The following is a 10,744-nucleotide window of genomic DNA, read 5'->3' as shown; positions in this document are numbered from 1 at the left end:
GGGAACCGAAACTCTCCTGAGTCCTCTGCCTCCTTAGGGGTCTCGCTGGCACTCCCAGGGCACCCTGCTCGTCTCCCCGCACACGGGTCACCTGTGTCACCATTGCCTTTTCTTCTTACCTACATCCCCCATGAGATGCTTGTCGTTCATTGTATTCCCAGGGTCCCACACGTAGCCTGAATATGGGAAGTGTTTAGTAAACGGGTTGAACAAATGAATGGTCCAATCCCTGCATCAGACTCAAATGAAAAATGGACAACTGTTGCCCGAGCCCCTCGGCAGGTTGGGCCTACCCTGCACTTTTCATCTTCTGTTCCCTGGGGTCTCTGCCATGCCCACACCCTGCTTCTCCCACTCAGAGAAGGGCAGGGATGGAAGGGGAAGTCATTTGTCTGGGCACATCCCAAGCAGAGAACACTCAGACCCTGTGTTTGGGATCCAGAACACTCAAGTTTGCAGTCTGCTCAGACGTGAGGACAGATGGCTGGACAGTGGACAGCTGGGCAAGGAGGGTAGGCAGCTTGGCAGGATGGAAATAGCAGTGAACTAAGCATTGGGAGTCCTGGGCTCAGAGCCTATTCATTCCACGAGTTTGCTGCACGCATCAGTCTGGGTTATTTGGTTGCCAGCAACAGAAGAGGACTCTGAGTAACTTAGGCAGAAAAGATATTTATTAGAAGCCTTCGGGGTATGATACAAATAACAGGTAACTGAGTTCTGATTCTGGGCTGTCTGTTGTAGCAAGGGGCAAGCAGGGCACCAGGGGAGGAGAAAGGTGACTCCCAACAGGAAATCAGGATTTTGTCTACCTGAAAACAAATTGTTGGCACACTGTGTGACCGGAGACTAGTCACTTAATCTCTCGTTGCCCCGGTTTTCCCATCTGGATGATCTGAAGCTGCCCTCTCTCCTTCATTTATATCTCCAGCTTGCTTTTTGCTGAGAAAGCTTCCTGCGCTGGAAGATGGCACCCTTCCCCATCCAGACACCTTGGGAATGAATTATGAGGGAGCCAGGTGAGTGAGCATTTATGCCGTCCCCCTGCAGCCCACCCACTGAGGAGGCCAAGCCTCCATCTGGATGCTCTGGGGCACATGACTCATTCTCATGAGGTGGTCATCCTGATCATTCCTTTTCCATGAAACCAGCACGTCCTCTGCCCCCTGCCTGCTGAACATGCTGATGAAAATCTGGATGGCGTTATGGGCCTCTTCCTGGCTATGGTTTGGCCATCTTCTTTAATTGGGAGGCTCCTAGCTGGAATTTGCCTTCCTAGAGCCCCTAAAGCTACCAACCCTGAGACCCTGCCACTACCCTGCATTTGGCCTTTAACATGTACATCAACAGGCTCAGGCCCTGTGCTAAACACATGGGATGCAGAGGTGGTTGAGGGGGTGAGGATGCTCCAAAGTCGGAAGTTGGTGGGGGAGGCAGGTGCATAAACAGCTAACTATAGCAGCAGAACAAAGTAAGAGACAAAGGGACATATGAACCAGGTGTGTGGGGGAGCCCAGAAGTGGGAGGACGCAGTTCTTCCTGAGAGATCAGGGAGTGCTCCGTGGAAGACGTACCGCCTGAGTCGCACCTTGGAGAATGACTAAGATTTGACAAAAGGGGAAAAGAATCTTCCAGGCTGAGGGAACAACACAAACAGGGCTCGAAAGGAGGAATGGACAGGTTCAATTCAGCGAATAGAGATGTCAGGTGGGGTTGGAGCTGTAAGAGGGTGATAAGAGCACCACGTTGATAGTGAGGGGTGTTTACGGGGTACCAGGAGCACGAAGCCCAGAATAGAAGGCATGTCTGCCTGGGCTTGGCTCAGCCTCACACCCAGGAATCCTGGCTTCAGCATCCCAGTTCCCCCTTGCTCCTCACCTACCTTGGAAGCAGGCTCAGGCTCCCTGACTGGCTCAGCAAACCAGCCAGCTCTTTCTCTACACAAGTCCTGGGCAAAGCTGGGACCTCATGTAAGGAGACTCCAGGATGTCTCCTAATAGCATCCCCCATCCTCCACCCCCCACCCCCCACTCCACCACTCCACCCCCAAGGCAGAGGGGCAGTGCCTCTATTAGAACTTCACCCAGCCCACGGCAGCATCTGTTCTATGTCTTCTGCACTGGCTGTGAGCTTCTGGAAAATGGGGTGGGTGGTCTAGGCTGGGTCTCCAGCACCCAGCACTGGTGGCGTAGCTGCACGACACATTACCTTCACACATACAAACAAGCCAAGGAAGGTGATGACTTTCAAGTAACAATGGGCTTAGAGTCCAACCACCTTATTTTCATAAGTGAGGCCTCAGACTCAGAGTGCAGAAAGCATTGCCCAAAACCACAAGCGTGATGGGAGGAGAGTGGAAACAGCAGTTTGGTTCATAGGAGCACTATTCACAAATAGCCAAAGGATGTAAACAACCCAAATGTTCAAATGATGAACAGATAAATAAAACATCGTCCATCCTAAAGTAGAATATTATTCAGCCATGAAAAGGAATCCATGAAAAGGAATGAAGTACTGATGCATGCTACGGACTTGGATGAACCTAGAAAACATTATGCTAAGTGCAAGAAGCCAAACACAAAAGGCTGCATATCTTATGATTCCATTTATATGAAATATCCAGAATAGGCAAGCCCATAGAGACAGAAAGAAGATAAGCAGTTGCCAGGGGGCTGGAGGGAGGAGGACAGGGAGTGACTTCTTTTTTTTTTTTTGAGGCAGAGTCTCGCTCTGTCGCCCAGGCTGGCTGGAGTGCAGTGGCGCGATCTTGGCTCACTGCAAGCTCCGCCTCCCGGGTTCACACCATTCTCCTGCCTCAGCCTCCTGAGTAGCTGGGACTAAGGTGCCCACCACCGCGCCCGGCTAATTTTTTGTATTTTTAGTAGAGACGGGGTTTCACCATGGTGTCGATCTCCTGACCTTGTGATCCGCCCGCCTCGGCCTCCCAAAGTGCTGGGATTAGGGAGTGACTTCTTAATGGGTACAGGATTTCCTTTTGGGGTGACAAAAAGATTCTGGAAGCAGATCATTATGATGGTTGCACAATGTTATGAATGTATTAAATGCCACTGGATTGTACTCTTTAAAATGGTCAAAATGTTGAATTTTATGCTATGGGAATTTTAGCACAGTAAAAAGAGTAGTTTCAGACCAGATCAGATGCTACCAGCTGAGTCTAAAGTCCATTCCTTAAACATAAGCTGCTGCTCCCCCACTTCCTGTTACAGACCTACCCAGCCAGACCAGGTGTGAGAGAGCCAGCGTCACTCTCAGTGCAGGGAAGCCACAGGGAAGCCGTGTGATCAAGTGGAAGAGGGCTTCCCCCGCCCCCAGGAGGCAGGATTTCTGGCTTCTAGGCTGCTTGTTGCCCACGTGCTTCTGCTGAGGCCTAGCCCCCATCTGCTGCTCCATCCCACTGACCAGCCTACTTCTGATTACACCAGATGTTCCATACATCTTGGGTCTCCATGCCTCACTTTTTCTATTTGCTCTACCCAAGAAATCCTTTTCCCAACCCCTCATTCACCTAAAACCCTATTTTAAAAAACAGCTCCTGACCAGGCACGGTGGCTCACACCTGTAATCCCAACACTTTGGGAGGCCAAGGCAAGCAGGGTCACCTGAGGTCAGCAGTTTGAGACCAGCCTGAGTAATATGGTGAAACCTCGTCTCTACTAAAAATACAAAAATTAGCTGGGCGTGGTGGCGGGCACCTGTAATCCCAGCTACTGGGAGGCTGAGGCCGGAGAGTCACTTGAACCGGGGAGGCGGAGGTTGCAGTGAGCTGAGATAGCGCCACTGCGCTCCACCAGCCTGGGCAACAGAGTGAGACTCCATCTCAAAAATTAATTAATTAAATTTAAAAACAATTAAAACCAGCTCCTGTGTCCCCTTTGGAGAAGACTTCCTCTTCCCCTTGCCCCTCCCTACAAATGAGCAGAGCCTTCCCCAAGGTGATCACATGCATACGTCCATTAAAGCAGGCATCAGGGTATGGTCGTGTCTGCATGTCTGTCTCCCTGAGAAGACTGGGAGCCTGCAAGGAGGGACCTGGATTATTCATCACTGTATTCCTAGGGCAGCTGCAGGCCTTGCTCACAGGAGGTGCTGAGCACATGCCTGTTGAATGTGATGATGGCTTTGGGAAGCTGCTTTCACTCTGGGACATCCTCCATCAGTGAAGTCGGGGCAGGCTGGGTGATTTCCAAGTCCCTTCATCCTTAGTGTTCTCTGGTTATAAGGGAAGCAGTGGTGGGGGCAGCCCAGCAAGTGGCTGCTGTTGTCACAGGCTGGTTTTCTGTTCCTCTTGCCTGGCTGATAGAAGTGGGGAAGGAGAGAGCAGGAGCCGTAGCAATCCAATAAAATCAACTATTTCTGCTCTTGGTGGGGAGGGAGGAAGGCAGCGCCCAGAGACTGGGTTCCCCATCCAACCTGAATAGGCCATCTATTTTCTTTGGAAAGCTAATTAAACCCTCCTCTGGACAGCCTGGACATGCAGGCTTTGGCTGGGGTTGCCTGGAGTCCTTCGACTACAGGGAAGAGCAGCAGGCTCTTGCTCCATTTTCCTCTGCAGTCAAGAGGTGCTACTCGTTCTGCTTTTCTGGTTATGAAATTAGTCATTTTCTAGGAAGCTTATTTATAGAGTCCACTGCACACATGCAGCACTGAGCTATTCTGAACACAGCTTGGGGCTTGAGAGGCTTAAGGTGTGAAAGCAGGTGTGAGTCACACATGGGTCCCCTTCCAAAGGTATCTGGATACTGTGCCTTTCTGTACCCAGCCAGGGGTCAGCCCTCATGGTGCTGCCGTCCGGCTGGGTGCTCTTTAGGGTAAGGAAAGAACAAGTTTAGGATTGGAAGTTTGGGGGTGGGTGCTCTCAAACACAATCCCTGTGGCCACCACCAACTCAATATAAAATGTGGGGCAAGTCAGACTCCATCCTCTGCCTCAGTTTCTCCTCTGTAAAATGAGAGGCCTTCCAGGTCTGTGATTCTCTGACTTCTGTGGGCAATAGCTATGGAGGTGAGCTCCCAGCTACTTAGCAAAGACCTATCCACAAAGCAGCTCAGATAATGGCTGTGTTTGAGGTTCCTAATGTTTTCTCAAGAACGTCAGGTCGACATTTACTTATTCCATAAGTGTTTGTTTATTGAACATCCTGCTACGAACCAGGCACTGTGTGAGGCTTTGAAGATATGATGGTAAATAAAACAAATAGTGGACCCTGCCTTCATGAAAGCTACAGTCTAATGATGAAGACAGATGTTGAATAATGGCATAAATTACAGTGACATTTCTAACTGCGTCAAGTGCATACCATGAGTAAAAAGTACTAAGAAGTAGACCTAGAGAACCTCTCTAGGTAGTAGGTAGAGAGAAAAACATGTGAAAGGCACTGTGAGGAAAGAGCCTTCCCAGTGTGGCTGGAGTACAGAGGTCAAGGAGGAGAGGGACATGGGCTGAGGCTGGAGGGATCAACAGGGACCAGACCACCCAACATCTAGTGAACTATGCCAAAGGATTTTTCTCTTTGTTCTAAGTACAGTAAGGATGCCATGAAAATATTTTTTCAAGAAAGGTTATGTGATAAACATTGAGTTTTGAGGAATTGATTCTAGCTCTTCTCTTCTGGGGAAGAGTTCACCATGCCACTTTCCATTGCCTGGGGCAGAGGGGACTTCCACATCCAGTTGTGCAGGTTGTAAACTGCACAGATTTTCTATGCCATAAGCATTGGAGCCGTGTGGAGAATGTTTTGGAGGCCAGCCTGAGTGGATGCCAGCAACCAGTTAAAATACTGCCACAGCAATCTAGGCAAGAGATAATAGTGACTGGGACCAAGATGGGGAGGGAGAAAGATGAAGGGACTCCAGAGACATTTAAAGAAAGCACTTAAAGTTACCTTGAAGGAAGTGACTTCCTCTCTGCAGGAGTGCTGGGGGGGCTCTAGGACTTGTGATTCTCAGAGACCCTGGCAATTGGGTTGAGGAAAAAATAATATAATGCCAGTTGAAAAAGAAGATATCAGAGAGAGAAGGGACACCCTGAATCTGGCCTTTCTGCCTTTAATTATTTAAAATCTGGAGTTAGGCATGAAACAGGCCCCAGGGCCAGTCCAAGAAGCAGAATAGCAGGATTCAGGGGCAGAGAGGCAGCTGCGCCTCTGAAATTCCTGGAAGTATGCTAGCAAGGCTATGTCAAAGGTTCTTTTGGTTGCCTGTTTCAGAAATCACATCCCACTGGCATAAGCTAAAATGTGGAGATTTATTGGAAGGATCCATGGCCATCTTGTGGTCTTGACGGACATATTGTCCAAGACTCAGTACAGATGGGAACAAAGCGGCTCTCAGGCCCTCATCAGCAGATGTTTGCAGGTCTTCTCTCCGGGGCACTCTGGCTATCGTGATTCAGCCAAGCAAAGTGTGCCAGAATGCATTTTCAATGTGCAAGGGAGAAGATCTGATTGACCCAGCCTGGTTTGTGTGTCCAGCCTTGAATCAGTCATCAGCTACTGCCAAAGGTCAGAGACATGAAAGGCAGACAAGGCCACTGGAGCCCATGCTGCATTTCAGGCCATTCCCAGGGTAGAACCCCTGTGAGCCAAGTGGTTGCTCTCAAGATATATCTAAAGATGCTTCATGGAGTCTGGCTGATCTCCAGCAACCTTTATCCAGCTTACCAGGTAAAGGAGACAAACTAGACCCCCATACTGTCCTATAAGGTGCCCTGATAGGCTAGAAAGAGGGTTCTCTGATTTCAGGAAGGAAGCATTTAGACTATACAAAACATGTATATAACTACTTTTTGTAGCTATTTCTGGAGAAGAGTTCTGCATGCTACTTTTCACTGCCTGGGGCAGAGGGGACTTGCATATCTTGGAGAGCTGGACACGGGATTGTGGGTTACTCAGAGGCCTCTTCTTGTCCACCCATGGTTCAAAACCACTGGAACTAGGAGACAGAATAGCATAGCAGTGAGAGCATGAGCCCGGAGTCCTAAGCCATAATTTCAAACTCCTCTCTATTCTGTTGAGCTGTGTGACCTTGGGCAAGTTACTTAACCTCTCTGAGCCTGTTTAATGATCCCTCATTCATGAGGTCATAGTGAGGATTTAATGTGGTAAAGTTTGCAAGGTGCTTGCATATAGTAAATCCTCTTTCTGTGGTAGAGATGATGATGGTGATGATGATGGTTGTGATGATACTGCTGCCACTGATTCCACAAGGAGGACACCTGCAAAATTCTGCTCCTGCCTCTGCAGCTTGACCCGTCAATAGGCTGGTATTTTCCTCAGGTCCCTTTGATGGAGTGGAGTTATCCAAAGGGATACAGAATACAGGAGAGGGAGGCTTCTTATCTTTGCTCAGGGTTTTTGTCTTGATCCTGGCTCAACAGCATCATCTCACCTTTTCCATCCTGCTGCAGGAGTGAGAGAGAGAACCACGCTGCTGATGACTCCGAGGGAGGAGCCCTGGACATGTGCTGCAGTGAGAGGCTACCGGGTAAGTCTTCCCAGCACCCAGGTCCTCCCAGACCTCAGAGCGGAGAGAGAATGCCCCAGCTGATGCTGGGGCTGGAGTAAAGCCTAGCTAGCTGTGAACTTGCATGAGAAAAACCATGTGGCTGCTCCATAGTTCTTCATTTAAATGGGGACTTGTTTTTCTAATCCCTGATGCCTTCTGACCTGTTATCATTTGGAGCTGCACTAGGCTCACATGGAGGGGAGAGCAGGCAACTGAGGGTGTGCTAGGAAGTAAAGAGAAGGATGAAGAGCTGGGGAGTCCGGGGCTCCTAGGGAATGACCACTGATCATTCAGTGCTGGGCTGACTTGAAGAGGTAAGGATAAGAAACAAAACCTGAAGGCAGCATGAGCCAAGGATGGGGTGGCGGATGTGGAGAACTACCTGACCTCCCTGTTGAGAAGCCCAGCTTGAGGGTGAAACTGTGCTGCTTGAGTCCAGTTGACCACACTTGTAGGGAGCCAGGCCATTGCAGCCACCATGGAGACATTACCAAGGCACTCTTGTCCACAGGGTGGCAGCTTGTCCTAGTTGTAGCCCCATGACCCACGCCGTGATAAACAGCCTCAGAAGGAAGAAAAAGAAGGTGGGGGGGAGAGTTTCACATTTTTTAATAAATTTTTATTGTTCTTTTCCTTCATATAACAAAAGGTTAACTGTCAAAATATTAGAAAATAAATACAACTAGAAAAAAGAAAAATCACCATAATCCTGTAACACAGCATGTATTTTTATATCTCTCCTTCCAAACATTTTGTTAGAAGACACGTCTTTTGGGCTGGGTGCAGTGGCTCATGCCTGTAATTCCAGTACTTTGGGAGGCCTAGGCGGGCAGATCACGAGGTTAGGAGATCAAGACCATCCTGGCTAACACGGTGAAACCCCGTCTCTACTAAAAATACAAAAAAAATTAGCCGAGCGTGGTGGCAGGCACCTGTAGTCACAGCTACTTGGGAGACTGAGGCGGGAGAATGGCGTGAACCCGGGAGGTGGAGCTTGCAGTGAGCCAAGATCACGCCACTGCATTCCAGCCTGGGCAACAGAGCGTTACTCCGTCTCAAAAAAAAAAAAAAAGAAAAAAGAAAAAAAAGAAGAGGAAAAGTCTTTTGAACTCTTAACTTTGAAATCCCAAACCTATAGCTTGTCAGAGACCTCATGATTGGCAAGGGACCTTAGAATGGAGTCTTCACGTGACACTCTTTAAGACAGACACTGGAAACAATCAGGTATGAATCTAAAGCGATGACTCTTCAAAATAAGTGGTATTTTATTCACACCACACACTCAGTGCCCTGGCTCCCGAGGAAGCCCTTTGGTGCAGTTCATACCTTAACCAGTAGGGGGTGCCATTGCTCAAAACACTTTGGACAGCCTGTTGAGATGGTCTAGGGCGGACACCATTTGTCTTGAAGAGGAAAATTCTCTGAAAAGATGTGAGAACTGCCCGAATATCTGAATGGCTGTCTTGTGGAAGGGGCAGCAGATCTATTCTGTGTATCTTAGGATGACGTAAGCCCAAGGCATTGAAATTAAAGACAGGCGTGTTGGCCCATAGACACAGAACTCTCTGTCTAGTCACAGAACTCGATAATTCCAGAAGCAGAAATGAGTGTTCCATCACAGGAGGCATTCAAGTACTGGATAGATAGACAGTGGAGAGGAAATTTCCACAATGGGTGGGAGGTCCAGATGACATCAGAAGTCCCCTTCAACTATTAAACGGTTCTGTGATTCAGATATGAGTCATAGAATTCTGAGATGACGCTACAATCAGGGATGGCCCCACTGGCTAGAAGAAATCTGCAGAAAATAGGACAGGATGAATAGGAGTTCAGAGAGTAGCACGGTGTGGAGGAAGAAAGAGCATGGGGTTTGACGTTTGAGTCTGCCTGTTCTGCTTCAGGCTGTGTGTTTATGCACGAGTCACTTAACCTTGCTGGAGCTCCCGTCCCTCAACTGTGAATAGAAACAATAGCAATATGAATATTTATCCTCACAAGGGTCCTGGGGGAATAAAAAAATGTTACCACTCAGTCATTCACTCAAGTATTTATGAGCACCTACTGGGTCTCGGGTTCTGTACTAGGTGCTAGAGATGTAGTGGTAAATACAGCAGACATAGTCCCTTCCCTAAGGAAACTTCATGGACAAGTTCGGCTCTGAGCTGCTTCTGCAAAATGGGAAGAAGCCACAGCAGAGAGGCTTGCAGTAATAAGCATAATATGTTAATCCCAATGTTCTCTCCCATTTCTCCCCGAAAACCAGCAACCAGTGCAGAATAGAAGAGTATTGGTCATGTAATATCCTAGGAAATCAGTGTCATTTGCTACCCCCATCTTACAGATGAGAGGACTAAGGCCCAGGGAGCTTAGGCAGTCCGTTCAAGGTCACTTAGCTGGTAGAGGGAGGATTCACTCCGGGCAGTCTCTCTCAGTAGCCCATGTCCTCACCACTACTTTGTTCTGCCTCTGTTGTCCCCATGGAGCTACTGTCGTCTTCTGGCAACCTGTGGGCTGAGGCAGAAAGAGTTAAGGTGTGTTTGTGCCAGATAGGAGTTTGGAGGAGGTAGACAGTGTCACTGTGCCTGTCCCCACCTGTGTCCTTCCTCTGGGAAGTCCTGCGTGCAGAGGCCGAGCAAGTTGGGTGACCCTCTAGACTCCCATGATGCCATCCTCATAGGGGATTGCAGTAATTATTTGCCTCCTCCATGGGGCCATGAGCTCTCTGAAGGCAAGCGCCTCTCTGTTTCATCTCTGCATCCTCCATGTCCAGCATGTATTCACTCGTTTCTTCATTCTGTCACTACTGATTGAGCACCTACGTGTGCTAGACACTGTTGTAAGCATTAGAGATTAAATAGAAATCCAAACTGAAAAAATGGCCCACCCTCCCAGGACAGGATTATGTGCTGGTCAAGAACAGGGACTCCGGAACCTCAGCTTGGCCCCACCACTTACCAGTGGGATGATCGTGGACAAGCTACTGAATCCTTCTGGGCCTCCCATTCACAATATAGCAAGAACGATATTCACTGCTGTGTCGAGTTGTTAGAGGATTCAGTGAATTAACAGAAAGTTTAGCACAGTGCCTGGCATGTAGCAAATGCTGTACAGACATTTGCTATTAAGACAAAAATAGGCCGGGCGCGGTGGCTTAAGCCTGTAATCCCAGCACTTTGGGAGGCCGAGACGGGCGGATCACGAGGTCAGGAGATCGAGACCATCCT

General features: G+C 48.8%; 1 protein-coding gene across 2 annotated transcripts in view; it reads left to right on the top strand.

Annotated features, from left to right (window-relative positions):
- Window positions 1-931: 931 nt before the first annotated feature.
- The window catches only part of PTPN5 (protein tyrosine phosphatase, non-receptor type 5 (striatum-enriched)), a 45,701-nt gene continuing 35,888 nt past the window's right edge, over window positions 932-10,744 (top strand). Inside the window, exons 1-2 of one of the 2 annotated variants that reach the window (XM_011937472.1) lie at window positions 932-1,016; window positions 7,423-7,499. In XM_011937472.1, the coding sequence (XP_011792862.1) occupies window positions 997-1,016; window positions 7,423-7,499 (97 nt within the window). In that variant the 5' untranslated portion in view covers window positions 932-996. The remainder of the gene's footprint in view (window positions 1,017-7,422; window positions 7,500-10,744) is intronic. The other variant, XM_011937473.1, reaches the window with a different exon arrangement.

Source organism: Colobus angolensis, unplaced genomic scaffold (assembly GCF_000951035.1).
Source record: "Colobus angolensis palliatus isolate OR3802 unplaced genomic scaffold, Cang.pa_1.0 Scaffold164, whole genome shotgun sequence".
Classification (NCBI taxonomy): Eukaryota; Metazoa; Chordata; class Mammalia; order Primates; family Cercopithecidae; genus Colobus; species Colobus angolensis.
This window is presented reverse-complemented; position numbering and strand designations above follow the sequence as displayed.